The following is a 25,406-nucleotide window of genomic DNA, read 5'->3' on the forward strand; positions in this document are numbered from 1 at the left end:
CTTGTATCCCTTAGGTAGGAAATACTTTCGGATCTTGTCTTCCATCTTCCTCCACGAGGTAATTGGCGCTTTGCCAACGGATTGGCGAGTTTGCTTCTCACGCCTCCACCAAGCGATGGCTTTACCTCTGAATCGCATAGCGATGATCCCGACTCGACAATCCTCCGGAACATTTCGATGCTCAAACACTTCATTAACAAGTGTTAGCCAGTCAACAATTTCTTCAGGAGAATCATTACCTGAGAATTCCGGGATATCCTTTTTAACTTCTTTTGCCCACTCCGGTTCACGAATGTTTTGCTCGTGATGTCGAACATTCTCCAAAGATGAAGAGTCACCATTGGAATCTTCGATCCTGGAACGAGGTGGTGAATTGTTTCTTTCCGCCCTCAGACGCTCAACTTCCCGCGTCAACTCATCAATTTGTTGTTGCATATGTTGCTGCAAATTGTCAGCGAGCGTATGCACTTCATTCAGTGGGATGGTTCTGCCTCCACGGCGTCTAGCTTGTCTTGGCAGCATGGTTCTCTCCTCCAAAGCTCTGATACCAAATGATGCAGCCTGGTGTAGGCTACTCGAACGTTAGGATCGGGAGAGTGACTTGCACACGTGGAACAGGACGAACAGTAATTACAGTCCTACGCAAGCTCGGGAAAATGGATGTAACTTCGTCGATACAGATCGGAATGACCTGATTGAACAAAGACTTCTGGATTGACAATTTCTCTGTTTTGAGTTTTCTCAAATAAGCACTATAGGAAGGACGAAATCGGGGTGGAAGTGGATGGATGTAAATGGACAGAACAGAGGAAAAGATAGAACTTCGTTGGTTGCTCTTCCAGGCCTCCAAGGAAGTGGATAGGGCACCGATTCTTCTAGATCGATGACTGCAACTCTTCAAGGATGCAGATTTGAAAACCTCCGACTCTTCAAGGACGGAGTGAAAACTCTTCTAGGTTTTCAGGGGTATGAACTCTTCAAGGTTCAAGATAATTGCTTGATGCAAAATTTTCATTAATCAAATTCATCTGTCGAATACATAAAGTAGATGGTCTTTTATAGCCAAAGAAAAACAAATGAAAAGACTCAAGTAAATGAAGAGACTAAAGAGCATTAAAGACCCTAGAAAGCATAAAACATTAAAGAACTTAGAAACTATAAACTAGATAAATGCCCAACGTCTTCTTGATCATCCCAAAGTATCTTTTAGACTTCCGATGTATAGGGAAAGACAAGGACTTTATTGTGGCATGGACTCGCGGATGAGACTCTTGGTCTTCGAATTGCGTCCCTTCAATATCTTCAAGACTGGTCGAGTGACTTGTCGAGCTCGGATGCGGGCTGATCTCCCTGGTCGAGTGAGCTCGTCTTCGATGCGGGCAGCATTATCAATCTGGCCTGCATCAGATATCTATCATGCTGATAATCTAATTGCTTGGCTCCACTATCTCAGTCCTACAATCAATGGACGAAATAATCCCCCTCACGTTTTTCTCTCATTCCAACATGTATTGCCACGTCAGCATAACCCGAAGATTTTTGCCGTGGCAAACCGACGAAGCTGCTAAAGAGGGGTCAGAGAAGAATTGGGAAGAATTCAACCGCACAAATGAACACGAGTCGGAAGTGTTTGAATGGCACAAACAAACGTTTAAGAGACGAAATTGGAGAGCGGAAATGACGAAGAGGGTCGAAAATGCACTCATATCTCAATGCTTTAAAAAAGGGAAAAAGAATAGTTTCACAAGTTAAACAGCTCGAGAGGCTGAGACCATAGGAACAATATGGGCCGCAAACGCATTTGTCCCCATCACGTACGTGGAATCGTTTAAAACCAGAGACTAGGGCAAAGACAACCTAGGACCGCAAACATACCGTCGCTCTCCGACGCGTGGAAGTCCCTAAGCTCATTTGCACTTTTCTGGGTCTACAATCCCCGACAGGTGACCGACGTTGGTATCTGTCCATCTCACGGAGCTCTCTCGTGATCCACACTGTTCACACCCCAATCTTGATTGAGGGAAGAAGATTTTGCCCGGACGAGATGGGAAAACAACCAAAGAGATGGAGGGGTTCCCTCTTTATGTATTTCCACATCTCGTTTCTTTTCTAATCGAAGTGCACCAAAACAAGGAATGGTGCAGAATGGTTGAAGCGAAACAACCCCAATTGTTTTAGATGGCGGTGCGATACCGAATCCGAAATGTTTTGCCTACAACGAAATGAACTTGGACCCGGCCCTTGAGTAGAGATGACTACTTTTTGATGCTGCCCCGAAAATAAAGCACTTGCGCGATGATCATCCCAGAGTAATGCAACCTTTGACTCGTTTAAGTTTTAGGTGAAACGTTAGCTATGAGGAAAAGAGAAGGGGGAAAGATAATTAGCAGGTCCAACTCTTGCCTTCATAATTCAGAAGTGAAATGGTCCCAGAAGAAAGCGGAGTTTGCGTTCGAAAATGGCACTTCTAAAACGTGAGAGGAGTAGTACATTTGTAGCTTTTGTTCCTCTACCTAACCGGCAGTGCAACGAGCACCACGGACATTGGTTTCACAAGTCAAACTGAGTAGGCCCAATTAACATCTGCATCACCCGATTTCGATCTCCAAACATAGTATTCGCGTTAATGATAGTTGGCCCCAATGCACGGTCGACCTTTTGTGGTCATGGCTGATCTACGACGAGAATTGCTGGCTCTCACCTGCTGCCAAGGGCCGATGGTGCTACTCTTCCTCCCCTAGATGAGGTCGTTAATAGTCATACCATGTGATTAGCAACGAACAAAGATCGGTCATTGCAAAGTGGAAGTTTCGAAATTGAACAATAACGTTAGTTGGGATACCTATCACGCTAATAAAGTGATTTGGTTGGCTTACACCACCTTAGCCTAATAATCATTTAAAAACTTAAGCTATTAAATAAATATGTGGTTTAATATTTAAATATTTTAACTTTCTTCCTCACGCGTAGACTGAACTTTAGTCTAAGCCTAAAAAGTGAAAATATATAATTGGGGAAGCAAATAGAGGCCTATAAAGATTTGAAACTCACGATCTCCTGCCCTCATACCATGTGAGAGATTTTGTGGGGCCACCACTAACTATTTAAAAAGTTTAAACTATTAGATGAATACGTAGTTTAATATTTAAATTCTAACAATTAGTTGCACAAAAATTTCACATCAATGTACAAAATGATTCGTGTTGCACCTCTCTCTCGTTCCGAGATGGAATGCCTGTCAACATCACATGACTATTTTTGCCACGTGAGCAAAACGACATTGTTGAGAAAACTTTCTACTTGATTTTGAAGCTGACAAAACTATCCATAATTTATTTTAAATTTGATAATTGAAAAGTAGTGTCTTTCTTACGGGAACTATTCATGAAGAGAAGTTTATTCAGATTCAATCTATTAAGGCTTGAATGTTTCGCCCATGAAGAAAAGTCTATAATAATCTGGATATTACTCACACTCTACTTTATGATTGTTCAAGTGTTGTGGATAAAGAGAATTATTGCTTGGATATGATCAGTGCTACAGTATGGATATAAGCTATTTTGATATGCGGATGCATATGATTACTTCAGACTCTACACTAAAGCTGGATATCTTCATATTGCAAAATCTATTCATGGAAACATATTCAAATGCAATATTTTCAGACGAATGAAAATATATTTAGATGCAAAACTTTAACCGTTACAGTTAGTGATCTGGCCTGAATTTCTATCTTTGGAAAGTATTGATCTTCGATCTTAAATATTGTTTTGCAACAAAATCCTTCACGTAAGACATCTTTGATTGATTGACAATCACTTTATAGACAAGCTATTTTACTTAATCGAACAACTCTACTTATGGAAGCTAGAGATTTACTTGTATGAGTGACCAAATTAACAGGGAGTCAGCGGCTACTCGATCTCCATTATGTATTCTCGTCCAATCGATTGAGTGGAGAGTGATCCCCTGTAGAATGTCCAACGGGTAGTTTGGAAGTAGAGGAATATAAAAAGAAACCAAGGTGCAAGAGAAAAGAGAGGTCAAAAATAAAAAATTCCAAAGTGCAAGAGAACTTCGATCTTACATACTTGTCTTTCGTGAGCTACAAGTTATAATCTTTGAGAGACATTGAAAGAGTGATTGAGTGAGACCTCATATAACAATTGTAACCTCTTATTGATTTATTTGTGAAATCTAGCTAGTAGGCTATCAGCATGGGAGAGTGAACGTAGGCTTCATCTAAGCCGAACTACTATATATTCAGTGTACAATTTCTTCTATCTCAAAACTCTTGCTAATTACTTTTGATAGACTTGTGCATTGTACTGAATCACATTGCACCTCTATTAATATTTAGACTATGGCTTTAGTGCTCTGTGGACATCATCATATCACTGACGTTGTTCAGACTCTACTTTACTTCCGCTTTAAATTGTCACATTTTTTTAAAATCACATATTCACCCCCTTTAGGTGATATTGCTAGCTCCAATAGAAGTAGCTAACGCAGGGTCAGGGAAGAATTCAATCATACAAAGGAGCACGAGTTGAAAGGGTTTGAATGGTACAAAACAGTTTAAGAGACGAAATTGGACAAATCACGTATTTGAGGGGGTTGAACACGCAGTTATGTGCTAATGATCTGAAAATGGAAAATAAAAGTTTTACACGTTAAATAGCTCGAGAGACGAGACCATACGAAAAATATGGGGCTGCAAACACATTTTTGTCCTTCACGTACGATGACTCGAATACAAAAACCAAAGCCTACAAAGAAATCCTAGGACCACAAACATACCGTGGCTATCCGATGTGTCGAAGACCCTAGCTCATTCACGTTTCTGTCCCTACCACCGACATTAGGTCACCGACAATGTATCTCTCCGTCTTACGGAGCTCTTTCGTGATCGACTGATCACACGTGAATCTCATTGTCACACAATAAGAGATGGAGAAGCTCCCTCTTTTTGTACTTACACATCTTGACTGTACAATGGTCGAAGCGAAACAACCCTATTGTTTTAGATGGTGGTGCGATTTCGAATCTGGAAAGTTTTTGCATAAACTGGAATGAACTCCGACCCGCTCCTTGAGCTGAGACAACTGCTTTGATGCTGCCGTGAAAATACAGTAATTGCGCTGCGATTATCCTGGAAAAATGCTACTTTTAACTCATTCAGTTTTGTGTTTCAGAAGTAAAATGGCCCAGAAAAAAAAATAAGAAAAGGAGAAAGAGAGTTTGCGTTTGAAAATGGGATTTCTTGGAGGGGAGACTGGCAGTACACTGTCGCTATCATCCCTAACCTAACTGGCGGCGCAACGAGCACCACGAGTATGGCTCCACAAGCCAACCTGGTGTTCAGGCCCAATTATATCAGCATTCGAGTCAGAGGTGAACAGCAACCAAAAAAAAAAAAAATTAGAGGTGAATAGTTGTAGGGTCTGTCCAGGTTTCACCTGTAACTTGAAACCTACTCGTTAGAACCGGTTCCTCAATTTTCGGAACTTGGAATTTACCCTGTCACAGGTTCTAGAGTCGGTTCCATGATCTACTCAGATTCTATCTATATTCTTAATTGAAAGATTGCAGTGAATCATCAGTTCTAATGATTACCATTTGCTTTTACAATCTATTGGCTACAACTCATATTTAGACATACGAAAAATATGAAATATTAATAAAGTAAAATTCTCAGTCATAAATATGGCCGAAAATAGAAGCTCGGACTAGTAGTTATAGATTACACACTCGCATTTGACCAGCGAGGGTTGGCCGGCGACCCTCGTCGGCCCTAAGTCTAAGAAAAAAGAAGAAAAAAGTAAAGTAAAGAAAAGAAAAGAAAAAATTTATAAAAAATTCAAAAAATCATTAAAAATATCCATATGAGCGCCGGTCGTGCCGGATGGACTCAACTGGCAAAACATGAAAATTTTTATGACTCAATTGATACAATTAAAATATTTAGGATTGAATTGGCATAAGCACAATGGATTTATGACTTTTTAAATAATTTTCCCATTGATTGTGAACTAATATGCACACTCTATTTTGTTGTTGATCATTTATGGAATTTGTTAGGGGAACGGCATGGTTATTCCCTAGGGAAAGGCACCGTTAGTCCCTGTGGACCACAAATTGCCATTCAATGGGAATGGGCAACCGTAATCATAACATGGAACAAATTTGGAAAACAAATATTGATAAAAAATTCTCAAATATTGGACAATGATTTGTTTTCCTTAAAGAAAATTAAACCATCAAGAAGGAAATATACCTGATGCTTGTGAACTTTCGTAATACTTTGAATAAGTACTTAAATGTAAAACTCAATCCTTTTGCAATGTACGTGCCAAAACATTTTCACCAATTCTAGATACAATGAAATTCAAATTAACAACTCACACATGTATTTCAACCTAATTTATGAGATTTCAAAGGGAAAATTGTCCAAAAAGTCATAAACCTATTGCACTTTTGCCAATTCAGTCCTAAACCTTTCAATTTTGTCAATTAAGTCCAAAACCTTTCATATTTTGCCAATTGAGTCCATCATTGTTGACATGGATGCCAGGTCCTACATGGCATGGCCGTCAGCGACGTGGATAATTTTTAGTAATATTTTTTTTCGAATTTTTTTAATTATTATTTTATTTTTCCTTTTTTCCTTTTTTTTCTCTATTTCTTCTTTACTTTTTGTACTGTGGCCAACCAGGGTCGCCAGGCCCTTGCCGGCCACGGACCCTTGCGGCCCTCACCCGCGGCCGTGATGGCCTTCTAGGCTAGGGTCGCCTCAAATCTCACCTTCCTCTGGTAAATAATCACACTTTCCTCGATTGGAATTGGTTGAACTTTCTTGCCCTATTTCACTTACCTCCCAAATTCGGAACGGCAAGCAGAGGATCGTTCATGTCGCGAAGAGGAAGCCGAAATCGAAAGCCATGCGCCTAGATCTGGCCTCGCCTAGCCAGATCTAGGCGAGGCCGGGCGAGGGCCCGACGCCCCTCACCTAGTGGCCGATGAGGGCTCGGTGAACCTCGCCAGTCACAATTTAGAAAAATAAAGAAAGAAAAGAGAAAAAAGGAAAAAAGGAAATAAAAAATTAATAGAAAATTAGAAAAAAAAATATATTTAAATATTATTATAAATTGTCTACGTCAGCGCTTACCGTGCCACGTAGGACGGCCGACACTCACGTCAACAAATTCCAGCCAAAATTAGCCAGATGGACTCAATTAGCAAAATTGAAAGATTTAAGACTGAATTGGCAAAAATGCAATAGGTTTAGGACTTTTTAGACAATTTTCCCAATTTCAAAGGATTAACGAACAAGTGAAAAAATTTGAAAGTTGGCTAGCATGGTGAGAAAGTGGGGTTGTACGAAAAGAAAAAAAAGCAGTGAGGTAAAAAACTTTAATCAAACAAATCCAATATACTTTAAATTTTTCGATATATTTCATTTTTAGTTAGTCACGAGATGATCATAATTTTGATTTTCGAGTTAAGTTGGACTACTATGGGTCCATTTAATAGCATTTCTGTTTCTCTGTTTTCTGTTCTTTTATTCCCCAAAACAGAAAAAGAATAGAAATCTATTTGTGTACGTCAGTTAATTTTTCCATTCCCAATAATAGATCAGTGGCCAGGGAATAGATTTGGAATAGAAATAAGAAGTAAAAAAAACTAATTTTTTTTCTTGGGAACAAAAAGAGAAACAAGGTCATTTTAGAGAAACATGCTTAGCCTAACCTACCTAAAACCCTAAACCCTAAACCATACACCTTACACCCTAAATCCCAAATCCTGCACCCTACACCATAATCCTTAATCCTAAACCACTAAACCCTACACCTTACACCCTACACCCTACACTTAAACTTTACACCCGACACCTTAAAGATCAAAAGGTCTATGCACCTATTTATAGTAATGCCCAAAGATTTACTATCAACTTCCTCATATTGCGAGTTATAAACCAATGGAATTCTCTATTGCCATTTCCAGCTATCCATCTTTGATTACATATTATGTTGGATTTTTTGAGGCCATCTTAGAATATCTTGACTAGTTAAGTCCTTACAAAAGTCTAGTTTTATCTAAATATAAATTGTTAAGTCTCAATTGATATTTTTATAATTTAAATGAAAAAATTGGGAATATTAATTTTTAGGGTCGTGCCAAATGCATTTATATTTTTTTTCCAATTCCAAGAATAGAAATTTTGTATAGTTACCAAATGGGTTCTTCTGCTCAGAAACTCGTCAAAGGAATAGATATAGAAAAAACTATTTCTGAACAAAAATTGTTCCCGAGAACAAAAATGTTACCATACACACCCTATGACTCGAGTTTATGCTTTAAGTTGTGTAAATTAGGAATTCGAGTTTTAATTTAGACAATTGTATCCATTTTGTTATATGTTGAATATGTTCTTTTACGACTACAAGTGTGAAAAATGTTTTACAGTAGAGATGTTATTAATATATCTCTTAAATTTATTTTGCCTTATAATAAATATGTTTAACCATTGTTTTTATATTGAATGTAAAGATATTCTATATTGATGATGTTTTTAATAAGTTTTTTCTCTATTTTCTATTTTAAATTTGATTTATTGGTTTTTAAATCTAAAGAGTTCCCCACTTGATGGGACCTACCAAATGGGATTCACAGTTTTCTCAAGGAAACCAGACAATTGGACCATTTTTGGTTCGTATATTGTGAAATTTACAGAATGTCAGGACAGTTTGGAAAAGTCAAGCTTTTGAGGGCAGTGTTTAATCCACTCTATTTGGTTGCTAATCATGTAAGGATAGACAAAGTGCGATCATTTAAGGGTAGACAGACTTAAGCTCTAAATTTATGAGCACACATCTTGTTACCAACAAATTTTATGTTTGTAGCCATATTTATCTTCATCTTGGGTTGGATTTTGGTTGGCATATGTGTGAATCTTCATAGAATGTAAGGGCATGTTGGAAAATTGAAGAATTTTTTGCGGTGGTGTTTATTCTGTACGCTCTATTTGGTTGTTAATCCTTTAAGGGTAGACAAAATGCGATCATTCAAGGGTAGACAAATTTAAGGTGTAAATGTTATAAGCAAACGTCTTGTAACCAACAAATTCCATGTTTGTAACCATGTCTATTTACATCTTAGGTTGGGATTTTGGTTAGTATGTGGGAATTTTCGCAGAATATAAAGGCGTTTTGACAAAGTTTAGCTTTTCTAGGTGGTGTGGACTGTGAACTAATCTGACGCTCTAATTGGTTGCTGATCCGTAGTAGACAAAATGCCGATCATTAAAGGGTAGACAAATTGAAGAGAAAAATCCATAAGCACGTCTCGTAACCGAAAAATTCATGTTTGGAACTATATTTCTCTTCATCCGTGGGACACGGATGTTTTTTTTTTTTTTTATCAGTCCTACTCTTACTCTACCTCTTGTCTCACTTTTAGACTTTTGTCATGCCTCTTGTAGAGCGTGGGAATTGAAATCCACACTTGAAATTACGCGTTCCCACTCCTAACCCCCCGAAAAGGTACGGAATCGAACTCTTCACCTTGCCCTTCTCAAGTAAGAAGGGTGGCCACTGAGGCAATCCCCAATAGTTAGGACACGGGTGTTCAAACAGGCAAGGAAGCACCATGCACGTTTATCTCGAAACACACAAGGAAATTCATCGTAATTAGAATGAATACGAACACTTGTCGGGAATAGTCAGCGCAGTAGTTGGCCTCCGCCTCTATTTAAAGGCGTCCCACGTGCATGTTCACCTCACCATGCAAACTCTCCCTTTTTCTTCTTCACAGTAAAACCCTAGTGGTCGAAAACCTCCACAGGCAAACATACATAGAGAAATTGCCATCGACAAACGCTCCGACTGCCGCCACCACAATGAGCTCCGCCACCCCAGCCACCATTTATGCCCTACTTCTCTTGGCACTCATCGCTTTATCTAATATTGTGAAAAAACAGTTTCGTCGCAAAACCATCAGAAACAAACATAATCCATTCCCACTCCCTCCGGGCCCTGCCCCATGGCCGGTGGTCGGTTGTGCCCTGGGCATGCTTCGCAACAAGCCCACGTTCCGGTGGATCCATCGCCTGATGAAGGAGATGGACACCGAGATAGCATGCATCCGTCTAGGGAGCACGCACATCATTCCAGTCACCAGTCCAAGGATCGCCCAAGAATTCCTCAGGAAACTGGACTCGTCGTTCGCCTCAAGGCCGGTTTCGATGGCATCCAGCACATTAAGCAGCGGCTACTTGACGGCAGTCCTCTCGCCCTACGGGGAGCAATGGAAGAAGATGAGACGGGTCTTAGTGTCGGAGGTAGTGTGCCCGGCACGGCACAAGTGGCTCCACGACAAGAGAGCAGGGGAAGCCAATAACCTAGTGAGGTATGTCTTTAACCTATGCAAAACCTCAGGTCATCAAGTGAACTTGAGAACCACTACGAGGCACTATTGTGGGAATGTGATAAGAAGGTTGATGTTCAACAAGAGATACTTTGGCAAGGGAAGTCAAGATGGAGGACCAACCATTGATGAAGAACAACATGTGGATGCAATATTCAATGCACTGCTCTATCTCTATGCATTTTGTGTTTCTGATTACTTTCCATTCTTGGTGGGGCTTGACCTTGATGGGCATGAGAAGGAAGTAAAAGAGAGTGCGAGGACTCTTAGGAGGTTACATGAACCCATAATAAGCGAGAGGATCAAACGATGGAGGGACAATTTGAGTTCAGAGAGTAATGAAAAAGAGCCTCAAGACTTATTGGATGTTCTAATAATGCTTAAAGACTCGAAAGGGATGCCATTGCTGATGCCACAAGAAATTCGAGCCATAACCACGGTAAAATTATGTCCTTCTTCCTAGAGTGTTCGATCGAATATGAACTTTAAAATCTTGTCCATCCGAATTGATGTCTTCATATTTAAATGCCATCGACACGAAGCAGGATTACTTTATAAACTTGATTGCTTCGGTAGCTATTGGAAATTGTAAGAACATATAGTAACATTTTTGGAATCAGTAGTGTATTGATAATTCTAGTATATTTGCCCTTTCATTTGCGGTATATTGGTCTAAATAGTTTAAATTTTAACATAAAGATGCACGACATGCAGGAGATTATTCTTGCTGCGGTGGACAATCCATCAAACGCTGTCGAATGGGCAATGGCGGAGATGATAAATCAGCCCGAGCTCCTTCACAAAGCCACAGAAGAAATAGATAGAGTTGTGGGTAAGGAGAGGTTAGTCCAAGAATCCGACATCCCCCAGCTCAACTACATTAAAGCATGTGCTCGGGAAGCTTTTAGGCTCCACCCGATCGCGCCCTTCAACGTTCCACACGTAGCCTTGTCGGACACTGTGGTGGCTGGCTATCGCATCCCCAAGGGCAGCCACGTCCTTTTGAGCCGGGTCGGCCTCGGAAGAAACCCCACGATTTGGGACGAACCCCTTAAGTTCAAGCCAGACCGACACACTATGAGTGACCAAGCGGAGGTCGTGCTCACAGAACCTGACCTGCGGTTCATTTCTTTTAGTACTGGCCGACGCGGGTGCATTGCCGCCACACTCGGGACAACAATGACCGTGATGCTCCTCGCTAGGTTAATCCAAGGGTTCAGTTGGAGTAAACCGTCCAATTTGTCGAGCATCAACCTTGCCGAGTCAAGAAATGACCTGTTCCTCGCCGAACCACTAGTAGCTCAAGCGGAGCTGCGCTTGCCAAGTCATCTCTATCTTGCTTAGATACAAGTGCAAAGTCATGGTGGTGTAGATGTATTATATGCATAATCGATATTAATAAAATAATCTAGATGTCCATTAGATAAAAGCCAAACACCCCAAATAAGAGTGAATCACGGGCTCATACTGGAGTCATATTCTGACGTAGTGATGCATAAATTCTGTGTCTTCAATATAATCTCCACCTCTTGAAATAGAGTAAGTCCAACAGTTGTATGTGTGTTATTACAACTATATATGAAGTTGTTTGGAGCAATTGCTATTATAGGACTTTTGCGTGTTGTTCATTCATATTTTCTAATCATTCAGACGTCAAGAGTTGTCTATATATATATATATATATATATATATATATATATATATATATATATCAATTTATTTTCCTATCATAATTTGTTTTACCTTCAATCCCTGCACTTTCAAATTTATTCAGTGTAATTTTATGCGTAGAGGACATGGGCAAAGAAAGTTAGGGGACACTATAATGCGTAAGTTTTGTCGGTTCTAGTTGAACATGCAAAGCATGGTTTTTGGGAGGATGGACAGTTTTGCTTTTTTGTTTTTTGGTTTATATTTGATCGAACACTCTAGGAAGAAGGAAAACCCATTTTCATTTTCATTTATTATGCATTGGAAAAGTATCAGAAAAGTCCTAAACCTATTACGTTGGTGCCAATTTAGTCACATACCTTTTTTTTGTATCAATTTAGTGCCAATTTACTATGCATGCACAATTTAATGCTGATTTAGTGCCAATTTACTATGCATGCGCAAGTCATCTCTATCTTGCTTAGATACAAGTCATATTTGTTGAAGAAAAAGATGTAGTACTTTTCTTCTCCAAGAATTCTAGATTCGTTCAAGCTATAATAAAAATATATAGATATTTTTTTGTAAGATATTTTAAGAAGAGGGTTGAAATATGTAGCTAAAAAGATTGGCAATAGGAATACTTGTCCAAAAGAAGGACAAGATCCTAACCTATTGAATAGCGACCAATTCAGTCCAAAACTTTTGAATTTGGTCAATTAGTTTTAAAACTTTTGACTATTTGCCAATGTAGTCCTTCTAGCTTATTTTGGCAGGAAACTGCTTACGTGAACTTAGCCAGTCTACACGGCCTAGCCAGCTCTAGCGGAGACAAATTTTGAAATTTTTTGTGAATATTTTGAACTTTTTATTTTTTTAATATTTGCCATTGCTTTCTTTTCTTTCATTTTTCTATTTTTCCATATTTCCCTCTGCCAATCGCTGGGGCGTCAGCGCACAAATTGTCCATGGTAGTACCGGTCGTGCCACATAGGATAGCCAATGCTGACTAGATAGCCATGTCAACGAAATTGGCCAAATTGAAAATTTTGTCTTAAACCTTTTGACAAACCTATCAAAAGGTTGAAGACTAAATTGAAAATTTTAGAGATGAATTTGCTATTGTACAATAGGTTAGGACTGCTGACACCTAAATTTGATGACCCATTTAGTCTTTCATTGAATAGAAAGATTATGGATCGACCCGGCCCCCAAATAAAATATTGTTAAATTACATTTGCATAATCAGAAGCATTTTCGTTTAATAGCATCGTGTCCCAGATAAGTTACGTTTTAATTAGAAAGAAAAAAAAAAGAACTGGAAAGTAAAAAGATTCTGGAAATTGGTGGATTTCTTTTAATTATTCTTGAACCCGATACATGTATTCACGTTTCCACTCCTCCAATGCAAGGAAAGCAATATATACAGAGAACAGGAAAGTATAAAGAGTGGGTGTGGGGATTGTAAAATAAGTTATTCACATGGGATTTCTCTCGATGAACTTTTATAGCAAAAGCAAAAAAGAAAAACAGGAGGAAAATTGGGACGTTCAAGCCGAGGGACCCATTTTCTCTTTCTCTGCAATATCTTCGTGAGTGAGATGGAGAAGAAATATTACGAAGATGATATAATATAACAGAGCAACGCTGAAGTTAAGGCAGCCGAGGCTCTCGCCTCCATCCCAACTATGCTGCAGCAGCTCCCGTCACCGCCGTATGCACCTCAACTCCATCCTGTTCGGGTGCGAGCAGTGCCCTCGCCTGGCTCGGTCCTCGCCGTTCAGTTCTTGCTGCCGTTGCTCCGACAAAGAACTGTTGTCCGAGATCACCACCGCCAAGGTGTCTCCACAACAACCTACAGGAGCCGTGTCCCAGTAGATTTTCCAGCGAATCACCACCAGCCCCGTTGCAAGTCCCCAATGTAATATATGAGCCCAACCAGCCCATTTCTGTTTAAGCAAAGCCCAAGCCCAGCCCACCATCTCATTTTCTCTTTAGCAAATGAAGAAAGTTCGGCAGAGACAACAAGGAAAAGAAGAAGCTCGCTCGTGGAAGAGAGAAAAAGAGGAAGAAAGAGAGAAAATCATCGTGCGTTCACTATTCGAAGCCGATTAAATGCCGATTTGCAACGTCGGGTAAGAAATCGAAGCCTCTATTCGTCTAATCAAAGGAATTTTCGAATTTATGGTACAGATTTGAAGCTGTCAATTTTCTATTATTGCGTCCGATTGAGGGTTTTTGAACTACGTGTGTGTATATATATATAGAAATGAAATTATAGGATGTTGTGGAGCCGTGGGATTTGACAAAAATTTATTTGGAGTTACAGTTTGATCAAAGTGAATTTTTGAAGTTTGGTGAAGTTGGAGGTTTTGTAGTACATCGAAAGGGCTTTCTTTGGATTGTAAATTCGATTGAAATGGAGTTCGGTAGTTATGGCGCGAATAAATTTAGCGTGCGAGCTGCGCAAGGCGGACAGAAAAAGGGTGTGCATTCTAGGCGATCTTTTCTTTGGGCAAGTAGGTGTGGTTTTGTCACGCCCCGAACCCCAACGGGCTCGCGACACTCCTTCGATGGTCGTATTGAACGCGACGTCCGAGGACGCGTCGCCAACCCCAAACGAAACACTGAAAGTCGTACGCAAGCGAAAGCGAAATTTAAAACAACCCAGACAATGAAATATGACAGAGGGGTAACAATAACGCAAATCAAGTAAATACATAACATACTCGGTATAACTTGCAGCATTCACAAATACATAACAACAACCCAAGCTACTAACTTCAGATCACAATTGTCAAAAGAGAGCGGTGGTTTGTAAGCTTAACTCCTCTATAAAAAGGGGGCACACAAAATACGGGGTAACTTGACCCGTCCTCCATCCCCGAGATACCCTGGTGGCGTCTCCAATCAATCACGGTCGCGGATCTGAAAATGGTTATATAATAACCGTGAGAACGAGTCTCAATAAGCAACACCCTAAACCCCACGTAGGCCAATGCGTACCCAGACAAGTTCAGCATGCAATCTAACCGATAACATATATATAATTCACATAATTGACTTACCTCGCGATCCAATCACATGCCCACACTGCACATTAGTCAAATCATGATAATGCAATAATTTCCCAAAAGTACATCACAATCACTCGAACGCCATACATATGTACATTCACCCAATTCGTCCATGCACAAAACACATGCGCATCCATCTAACTTTTTCACGACCCGGGTTAACACCCCACAAGTCAGCCCTCCGATCAATCCGGGCTCTGTCCCAGGTCAACACCCCACAGGACCTTTCAAAAATAAACTTTCACACGACCCGGGTCAACACCCCACGGGTCAGCCCTCCGATCAATCTAGGCTCTGTCCCGGTCAACACCCCACAGAATCTTTCAAAAACAAACTTTCACACGACCCGAGTCAACACCCCACAGGTCAGCCCTCCGATCAATTCGGGCTCGTCCCGTGTCAACACGCTTCAGGACCTTTGGACAATCACATACGCCACAATCACATACGCCACGTGATTCAATCAATTTCCACGCCATATTCAAGTTTCAATAACATTAAATCAACTCAGCCCCCTACTCAACACAAACCAATCACACTTAGTATCAAATTTCACTCCCATGTGCCACGATGAACCGGCCACGCACACAATCACCAACACATCACATTTCAATATACATTCCAACCATCGACGCCATGACATTAATCCATAATCATAGCAATCCTATCAGCCAAGGATAGCCACTAATTGGCCTCCAAATCCCCACTAATTATTCCACAAATCAGCCATGTCCAACCCACAATTCAACCATATCCATTAACTACTAAACTAATCCTAATAACCCTTAAACAAGTCTATTAATACCCAATGTACTAGGTAACGTTTAGGGAGTCACTTACTAGGTTTTGGCCCGGGAAAAATCGGCATGGCCTAAAATGGCCCGGGTGAACAGTGCTAGGCTCGGCACTTGCGAGGGCGCGACGGGCGCGGGGCTCGGCCACCACTGGGCACACGGCCTGGTGACTCGGCCACAACTGGGCACACGGCTGGGCGCGGCTGGGCAACGGGCTAGGCGACAGGCAGCGACCTGGGCTGAGCGGGCAACGGCTCGGCAATGGCCCGGGCGACTTGGCCGCGAGCCGGGCTGGCCTGGCCTGGGCCGGCCGGGCCTGGCTGGCCTGGCCTGGCTGGCCGGCGAGCTAGTTGGCCGGCGAGCTGCGGCGGCGACGGCGACAGCGAAGGCGACGCGGCGGAGACGGCGGAAGGCGAAGAAGAAGAGGGAGGGGAGTCGCGGCAGCGACGGGGACGCTGGGCGATGGCGACGGCGGAGCTCAGGCGTCGGGGCGGTGCTGGGGAGCTGACTGGATGGCTGGACGGCTGCTGGGACTCGTCGGACGCGGCGGCAAGCGGCGGCGACCTCTGGTTCGCCGGGAAACGATAAACAGCTCGGGTGGCGGTTGGTCGGCACGGCGGCGCAAGGAGGCGGCACGGCGGCGACCCGGGGGCCAGGCGAAGCAGTTGAGTTAGCGGGGTGGACGAGAGAAGAGGCCGGAGTCGGCAGGCGTGGCGGCAAGCTGAACTCGCGCGCCCGGGAGGAGAAGAAGACCGAGTAGGGGCGGAGCTGCCGAGCGACGCGGCGGCGTGATGGCGGCGTCGGCAGCTGGTGGGGCGGCGTCGGGCGGAGGCGGAGGGACGGTCGAGCGGTAGTCGGGCGAGCAGGACAGAAGCAGGAGCAGAACCAGAAACAATGGCGCGGCGAAGGAGAAGGAAGAAGAAGAAGAGAGGAGTAAGAAGGAAAGAGAAAGGAGGAGAGAGAGAGAGGGGAAAGGGACGTTGCATGGGGGAGGGAAAAGGGGGAGTGGACGGGTGTGCATGGGGCAGAGGGCGCAGACGCGGCAGAGAGAGAACAAAAAGTCAACGCGATGATTACGATCCAACGGCTCACGTTCGAATTCGAAAACAATCCAACGGTCCAAATTAATCCTAGAATATAATAAGGGACAAAAGCCAAATTAATTAAATCACACTACCCCGATGGAGGTTTACTAGTCCAAATTCGCACCCGGTCAAAAATCCACTTTTCACATATCCCGGGCAATCTCAAGGCTGGCCACAATAATATCAACACCGTCCAATTAAATTCGTCCCGGAACTCCGAGAAATTCGATACCAAAGTTCGGGCTCTAAATAACGGCCAAATTTGATCGAGTGCGATTCTAGCGAAATCTCTAATTTAAAAATAACCCAAGAGTGATCAGTTCCGGACGAGATTTTATTATAATCGCACTGACGAAATACCCGTTTTATAAATCCCAAAAATGGGCCGAAATTCGGAATGTCACAGGTTTTATCGAATAATAAGTATAATTAGTCGAGTCATTTGTTAAAATATTGATTTACTCAATTTCTGATATCGCTTTTTAATTAATTGTTAGGATTTTCGAGTACATCGGCTCAATTAACCACCATATGTTGGTTTTCGACTTTCCTAGATGAGTGGTATTATCTTTTCTTTGAGTTTGTAAACTCATATTTCGAAAACGATATGGATTAGATATGTTATGAGATAAAAAATGGCATTTTTGCTGCATAAACCTAGATCGAGCATTTACTGGCGTTTTGTCAATTTGAAATGAAAAGTTATTTTTTTGATTGGGTTTGAGCTGATTGCATGCAAATAGGTTTGTGAAAGAATTATGAAGAGCTCTCAACTTTAAATTGGTTTATGAAATCTTATATACTGATCTGTGAACTGGTTTACGAAATGAATTCCGAAAAGATTTGGGAAACGTATTGTGATATATGAAATGGTTTATGGATTTGGCTTTGTGGATTACGGAGAATGTTGTTGTGGGTAAGTATTGATGCTCAGTGTCTTTGTGAACCCATTGAGTAGTTTGTGGGTATACGCATACTAATATAAGATATCCTCGTGGGCCGAGCCACCGACAATATATGTGGAGATCTAGTCAAGGAGAAATCTTGGTCACCTTGTCATAGGGCGTTATACGTGATTATGGCTAGACATATGAGCACGAGATTGGTTAATGGAATGAACCATTAACGTGTGTTTTGATGAGATTGATCAGTGTGTTGGACCATTGATTTTTCCTTTGATATTATTGATTGAAATTGGTATTTCTGCTATAAATATGTTTTGTTAAAATAGTATATAACGAATTTTGAACTTGAAGTTTGTCATATTCTGGATTTGGCTAAAATGAGATGGTTTTGTTTCGCAAGAGTGCATAGTGGATGTTCAATCTACTTAGAAGAACTATATTATTCATTGAGCCGTGGTAGCACATTCCTTTAATCTTACTTGCTTTTCAGGTTCTTTAGCGAGTCGTAAGTAGGTTGTGAGCGTTTTTGTTAGTGGAGGACTTTTTGATAGAGGGGGCTTTTTGGTATGAATTGTATATAACTATTGAGTTTCCAAGTTAGCTTTTGGATGGAGATGTATATATAGCCTTTTGATGGTTTATAAAAAACTCTAAGGTTGCGTTTGGTGGGCCGGATAAAATACCAGATATGATAACTATTATCCTACCTAGTGTTTGGAGTGACGCGAAATCCATATATGACTGGATATAGGCCGGATATAGTTTGAATAAAAAAGTCCCACCAAGGGGTGGGATAGACCCGAATAGGATATGCGAAATATGGAAAATTGATAAAAAAAAAAAACCATACGTTCTTTCCCCACTTGTGCGGTGATCGTTCTTCCTCTCTTTTGCCCAGCACCATCATAGACTCCAGTGGCCACCACTCCTCTCACCAACGATGACTTGCTTCCCGCCTTCGGCCACCAGGAAAAGCGGCGTTGGAGCTTGTTGGTCTCATGTGACGCCCCAAAACGTTACGCGCAACACATGTCTTTTAATAGTTATTAATCTTTATTAATAATTAGGCCAGCAGAAGTTAAAATCTGAACATTTCTTAACCATGAAAATCCCACAAGTTTAGTCAAAGTTCTTATGCTTCTTATTATCATAACTTATCAGATTTACAAGTACAGTCAAACATCATATAATCACAAAAAAAAAAAAAAACAAAAGTCTAGGTAGGTCGAGGTTGCCTATCTCCATACTAGATTATACTTCAAAAGTCTGCCTGGACAAAAAGTCTGGTGACGTAATGGATCAATAACTTATTGCCCTTCGTTGCAAGACCTTCACCATCAATGTCCAAGCCCCTCAACGAACCAACTAACTCGCCATCAAGCTTACAGTACCATGCAACAAAACGATAGGGAACCCACTCCATAAAACCCACGTTGATCCAGACAGTAGAGCTACATTTAGTATTTAGTGCTTGAGACTCAAGTACAAACACCGTTTCATTGACACCTTCACAATACACGGGGACTCCAAAACGCAAAGGTTGTGGAACATCCATCCTACACATCTGAAAAATAAAGAAATGAGCCAAGACCCAGTAAATGAAATCTCTAATTTTAAGTTAGGAAAATCAGCTTACCACTTCACCTAACACCAACGTACATGCATAACAAACAATATGCATAGAACTTAAATAAATGTTATACCTTTCCCATTTGGGTATGCCACAATAATTTGATCATACTATTATTCCACATTGTTTTCATTCAGACGCAAGCATATGATATATAGTATTCATACTCAAGCGTTAGGTTCATTACTTCTCCTCCCTAACACTCCGGGATATCTCGACCTACGGGGCATCTCAACTCCGAGGTATCCCAGTACACCCTTCAGGGCATCCCGATTAACGGGGCATCTCGACTCCCGAGGTATCTCGGTACACCCTCCAAGGCATCCCAACCAACGGAGCATCCCAACACACGAGGCATCGTCGCCGTTGATTTGTGGGTGATGGAAATTATATTATTCTTATACAAGCCATGATAAATAGGTATTTTATTGCATATACTCACCTTCTTTTAACATTATATATCCCTTAAAACAATGAAATCCATAATTCAGGCAATTAAGTACGAGGCAATACGTGTTTAGACTTAAAAGGCTAAAACCTTATCAAGTTCAATATAAGGTAAATCTATTCAAATTTAAAAAGTAAATATATTTAAGTTTTAGAGAGTAATTATATCATGATTCTATAGTAAAATTTTGAAAGTAAAATTTGCTCAGTTTTAAAAATAGACATGTCAACATATATTCGGTTTTAAAAATAGACATGTCCAGATTCTGATAGTAAAATCTGTTCTGTTTTAAAAGTAGATATATCTAGATTCTAACAGTAAAATCTGCTTGGTTTCAAAGATAGACATGTTCAGATTTTGACAGTAAAATCTATTTGGTTTAAAAAATAGACATGTCTAGATTCTAACAGTAAAATCTGTTCGTTTTTAAAAATAGACATGTCCAGATTCTGACAGTAAAATCTACTCGGTTTCAAAAATAGACATGTCCAAATTTTGACGGTAAAATCTGTTTGGGTTCAAAAATAAGTATATCCAGACTTTAAAAGTAAAATATGGTCAGGTTTAGAAATAGGCATATACAGATTTTGAGATTAAAATTTACTCGGTTGAGAAATCAATAAATTTTACAAACAATGGTTAAGGCTGCGTTTGGGAGTAGCTTTGGCAAGTGACTTTAGGCATCTAAAGCCCTTTGGGCTAAAAATTGGTGTTTGGGGAAATTTTTTAGAAACCCCATTGAAGGAAAGTTGGCCTTCAAAAGGCCAAAAGCCCAAGGCAGCAGGAGAGGAGCATTGGGCATTTCAGCATTCTCGGCAAGCTGAAGGAGGGAATAAAGAATTCTTTTTTATTGTCGAAATTGCCCTCATAAATTTACCTAATTTCCACTTTAACCCTTTCTTTGCTTCTAACCCTAAAAGCCATCCCTTACGCCTCAGCCGCAACCCCACGCCCTTCACCTCCTTCCAGAGAAACGCTACTACGTAGAGCTTCCCTCCCAAAACCAAGGAAAAAAAGAAGAAGAAGAGCAAACCCTAATCCTCAAATCCCCTCTCTGCGCTCTCTCCCCTGTGGCCTTCGTTTCTTGTTCTCCTGCGCTGGTCCGTCCCTCTCTTCGTCGCACCGGCTCCCGCGCCTACACCCACCGACCGCCCCTCTTTGGGCATCTGCACGCTGCTTCGTGATGGTAATCTCTCTCACTCGCACGCATGCACTCCATCTCGCTCGATTATGTTTGGTGTGCCTCAGCAGCTTTTGATTTGGTGCTTGTGGTTTTCGGATTTGTTGCGTTGCTCCTCTGCTTCTGCTTGCAGTCTTGGTTTTTGGAGTTGAGGTTTTTAGCCATTGCAATGGCAGCAATGTTATGCTGAGCATTCGGTAAGTTCTTTCGTGGTGCTCGGCGTCGAGAAATTCTTGGCCGTTTTTTGGGTTTTCCCAGAGGTTGAGCGAGATGGGGATCCTTTAGTCTAATTGCTACCCGTTTGAGTTTTTAGTATGGGATCCCTCCCTTGATGTCCATGGCAATTTGACTCTATGGGCGGCTGGGATTGAACTTTATAGCATTTAGTTAGCTGAGGTCTACGTACGTCATTCTATACGCAGGGAGCCCTTACAAGCATGTTGAGCACTACTTTATTTAACTTCTATGCTAGAAAAATATGAAAGCAATGCGCTAGAGCCTCGTGTAATTTCACAATCACCCTTTGTGTCCTGGTACCACCCTTGCCTCCGCACGCACTGTTGTGTTAAATAGCTACTTTATTGTTTTCACAGGGTTTGTTTCAAATCAGTGGTTTTGTTGGGCGAGTTATGCTCAATCAATTTTGTCATTGTTTGGTGTGATTACATCTAAATTCTATGTTTTATGTGTATGGTTCAACTTACACGTGCAAGGGGCTGTTGAGATTTAGGCTTGATATACTTGTAGGCTTGTTTTCGATAGCTTAAGTTTTTGGTAAAAGGGGGTTCAACAAGAAAAAAGAATTGTTATACTTTTGTTGGATATCGAATTGTGCTGTAGCTTTATGTTCTATCTTTAATGTTCTATCAAAATTTGCATACGCATGTGTTCATTCATGTTTACGGAATTGGGTCATACTTTAATCTCGTTTGTTTGCATTTTTCAAATCTGTTTGTGGTTATTTTATTGGAAGATGGCAAGTTCATCAAAGGAAAAGGCATATTGGAGCCCGGAAGATGTAGAAACTTTTTGTCAATTGTGCATTGAACAAATTGAAAAAGGCAATCGGCCGGCAAGCAATAAAAGGGATGGATGGACAGCCATAATTAACAAGTTTGAGGAGCTAAGGGGCAAAAAGTTTGATAAAAATCAAATGAAGACTAAGTGGGATAATTTGAAGGAAGAATGGAAAAAATGGAAGCAATTGATTCAAAAGGAAACGGGACTAGGATGGGATCCAAGGAAGAAAACCATTGATGCGAGTGATGAATGGTGGGAGAGGAAAATTAAGGTGTTTGTCTCTTCTTTTGTTACTTTTTGGTAAGTTCATATTTTATGATACAACTCATGAAAATGTTTTATTATAACAGGCCAATCCTAAACTTAAAGTTTTTCGAACGAAAGGAATACATCCGGAGCTTAAAGCTTTGTTGGATAGAATGTTCGAGGGTACAGTTGCTACTGGAAGTATCACATGGAATCCTGCCCAAGGTTTATGCAATGATGAGGATATTGAGGCCACACAAGCTGATATTGGTGATTGTGTAGGATCTACTGATGATACTTTAGAGTGCAATGTAGGTGAAAAGGTAGTTGAACCAAGTCAAAGTAATAGCCATAAAAGAGCGGCGGAGAGTTCAATAAGGCAAGCTCGAGGGAAGAAAGAAAAAAAAGTGACTGGACCGACCAAGTTAGCATCGCAAATTGACAGACTTTGTTCAGCTGTTGAAAGTAGGAGCAATGCGACATCTATTGCAAGGGAGTTTGATCCTTACAAAGAAATTATGCAAACATTGAAAGCCATCCCTGAGATTAAGCAAGACCGAAAGTTATACTTTTTTGCACTCTCACATTTTGCTGAAAAGAAAGACAACAGGCAAATTTTCATGAACTTGGATGGAGATGAAGAAAAGGTCGAGTGGCTCAAGTTTAAGTTGGAAGAGCACAATAGTCATCGCTAGAATGTAGCTACTTGTTTGAACTCTTTCTACATTATTGTAACGTGACATATATTTTCAATTGGTGTTTTGCACTGTGTTTGCACTACTTGTGAACGCTATTTCTATTTATGTTCTAATGTGAGACATGTTTTCAGTTGGTGTTTTTTTTATTGGGTAAAGTTTGCATATATATGATGGATGATATAATTGTTCCATCGATGGATGATCTATATTATTCATCACTTTTCTTATTGTAACTCTATATTTTGTTACTTCGACAGTTATGGATGATTCTCCTGAATGGGAAGACCATGAAAATGGGGAAGAGGAATATTGGCAACTTGTGGGAGTTGGTCAATGTGCAGTCGCTTATCAGGCAATATACAGTTACAAAGTACCTTGTATGACATCTTCACATACTGGAAATGCATGGTTAGAAGAGCTGATGAGCGAAGATGCTAATCCGATAAGGTGCTATCAAATGTTTAGAATGGATAAGATTGTATTTAATAGTTTAATGCATGACTTAGTGACACACTATGGTCTTCAAGGAACTAGGAATATTGATGTTACAGAAATGCTTGGAATGTTTCTTCACATTTTAGGACACGGTGTAGGTAACAAGTTAACACAGGAGCGTTTTCAACGTTCCAGGGAAACCGTGAGTAGGTACTTTAGCTTAGTATTAAATAAAGTATGTGAAATGGGAAAAGATTTGATCCAACCAATTGATCGGCAATTTAGGGAAGTTCCAAAGAAGATCAGAAATAATCGAAGATTTTATTCATATTTTAAGGTACGTTTAGATTATACAATATAAAGGAATAATTAAATATAAATTTCGATTACACAATAATGTTTGGGTTTTCGTTTCAGGATTGCATTGGAGCTATTGATGGCACACATATCCCAGCGGTGGTACCTTTGCACGATCAGATTCGTTTTATTGGTCGAAAAGGAACACCGACTCAAAATGTATTAGCGGTGTGTAATTTTAACATGGAATTTACTTATGTTTATGCGGGTTGGGAGGGACAAGCTCATGATACTCGTATTTTCTACGAAGCCCTCAGAAGATTTGATGTACAATTTCCTCATCCTCCTCTAGGTTTGTTATTAATGGTTTTTGTGCATTAGAGCATTAGTATGTATCAATATGGTATATGTTGATTAAATTTACATAATATTTGTGTAGGTAAATATTATTTAGTAGATGCCGGATATCCAAATCAAACAGGTTATTTGGGGCCATACAAAGAAGTTAGATATCATTTGCCAGAATTTCGACAAGGTCCTGCACCTTCAGGTTATCAGGAGGTATTCAACCGTCATCATTCATCGCTAAGATCAAAAATTGAGCGAGCCTTTGGTGTATTGAAGAAGAAGTGGAAGATTCTAAAGCATATGCCAAGTTATCCATTTGAGAAGCAAGTGAAAATTGTTGTAGCAATAATGACCTTGCACAATTATATACGAAGAAACGTCGTCAGTGATAAACATTTTGCAAGAGCAGATTTGGATCCCAATTATGGATATTCAGTTGATCTTGATGATGTGAATGACGGGGCTAGTGCTTCAAATGATAATTTATTTTCTGACATGGCACGTTTACGTGATCAAATAGCCATGAGTTTAGTAAATACTTAAGATGCTTGTAAATTTCAATGACAATTTATTTTTTTCCTCGATGCATACGTGACAATGTTTATTATAATTAAAGTACTCTCTTTTTGCAAAGATGTGGTTTACTTATTCATTAATTTGTTAATATATCTCTTTTACATTATTCTAAAAGTGAAAATATAAAAGTTACGATCATTATTTTTTTTTCCAATTTTAAACAAATTAAAATTAAAAAACTTAAATTGGTCAAATCAAGGACTTTCTCCAAATATATGTTTACCAAACAGCATTTCCCCAAAGTTACTTCCAAAAGCACTTTTCAATTACAGTTTACCAAACAGTTTTTGCATTTCACCAAAACCCTTTAAACTAAAGGTCTTTGCTTTTCTCCAAAGGCTTTCCCCAAAAGCTTTCCCAAACGCAGCCTAAGTCTAAACCCACAAATATAGCTTTTCCAAGTTCTGATTCATCATTTCCACTCACCAAATGAATTCTACTTTGAGTAAAACAATCAACTATCTTTTAAACATGCATAAAACCAACAAGAATAATTCAACAATCACCTCAAAGATATCATTTCCACGTTCAAATTTAACAATTGCACTTGCCAATTATACCACACTTTTAAGGTAACGAAACACACCCATTT

General features: G+C 40.3%; 3 protein-coding genes across 8 annotated transcripts in view; all 3 read left to right on the top strand.

Moving 5' to 3' along the window:
* LOC115664860 (probable cinnamyl alcohol dehydrogenase 9) overlaps window positions 1–25,406 on the top strand; it is a 73,434-nt gene that overhangs the window by 13,523 nt on the left and 34,505 nt on the right. The gene's annotated exons all lie outside the window — the stretch shown is intronic.
* On the top strand, window positions 9,794–12,031 carry LOC115669566 (tyrosine N-monooxygenase-like). The gene is made up of 2 exons (XM_030590754.2): window positions 9,794–10,864; window positions 11,140–12,031. Exons 1-2 carry the CDS (start codon window positions 9,899–9,901, stop codon window positions 11,767–11,769), a joined length of 1,596 nt encoding a protein of 531 aa, XP_030446614.2. The 5' UTR covers window positions 9,794–9,898; the 3' UTR covers window positions 11,770–12,031.
* LOC115664978 (L10-interacting MYB domain-containing protein-like) lies at window positions 20,698–24,793 on the top strand. 5 transcript variants are annotated; one of them, XM_056312487.1, is made up of 5 exons: window positions 20,698–21,200; window positions 22,168–22,485; window positions 22,565–23,930; window positions 24,011–24,242; window positions 24,330–24,682. In XM_056312487.1, the coding sequence occupies exons 1-3, from the start codon at window positions 21,198–21,200 to the stop codon at window positions 23,153–23,155; spliced, it is 912 nt and encodes a 303-aa protein (XP_056168462.1). In that variant the 5' UTR covers window positions 20,698–21,197; the 3' UTR covers window positions 23,156–23,930; window positions 24,011–24,242; window positions 24,330–24,682. The 5 variants fall into 5 exon arrangements, with proteins under 5 accessions (XP_056168462.1, XP_056168459.1, XP_056168460.1 ...); XM_056312484.1 differs by lacking the exon at window positions 22,168–22,485 and having other exon boundaries at window positions 23,416–23,930; window positions 24,330–24,793; XM_056312485.1 differs by lacking the exon at window positions 20,698–21,200 and having other exon boundaries at window positions 22,013–22,485.

The sequence above is a fragment of the Syzygium oleosum genome, unplaced genomic scaffold, assembly GCF_021117445.2.
Source record: "Syzygium oleosum isolate NSW1041296 unplaced genomic scaffold, Sole_v2.1 Sole_v2.06, whole genome shotgun sequence".
NCBI classification, from domain to species: domain Eukaryota; kingdom Viridiplantae; phylum Streptophyta; class Magnoliopsida; order Myrtales; family Myrtaceae; genus Syzygium; species Syzygium oleosum.

Bases quoted from the DNA above. Each gene is read 5' to 3' on its own strand.
- LOC115669566 (XM_030590754.2), top strand. From the start codon at position 9,899: ATGAGCTCCGCCACCCCAGCCACCATTTATGCCCTACTTCTCTTGGCA. The intron at 10,865-11,139 runs GTAAAATTATGT...CACGACATGCAG, and splicing joins AAATTCGAGCCATAACCACG to GAGATTATTCTTGCTGCGGT.
- LOC115664978 (XM_056312484.1), top strand. From the start codon at position 23,418: ATGGATGATTCTCCTGAATGGGAAGACCATGAAAATGGGGAAGAGGAA. The intron at 23,931-24,010 runs GTACGTTTAGAT...TTTTCGTTTCAG, and splicing joins GATTTTATTCATATTTTAAG to GATTGCATTGGAGCTATTGA. The intron at 24,243-24,329 runs GTTTGTTATTAA...ATATTTGTGTAG, and splicing joins ATTTCCTCATCCTCCTCTAG to GTAAATATTATTTAGTAGAT.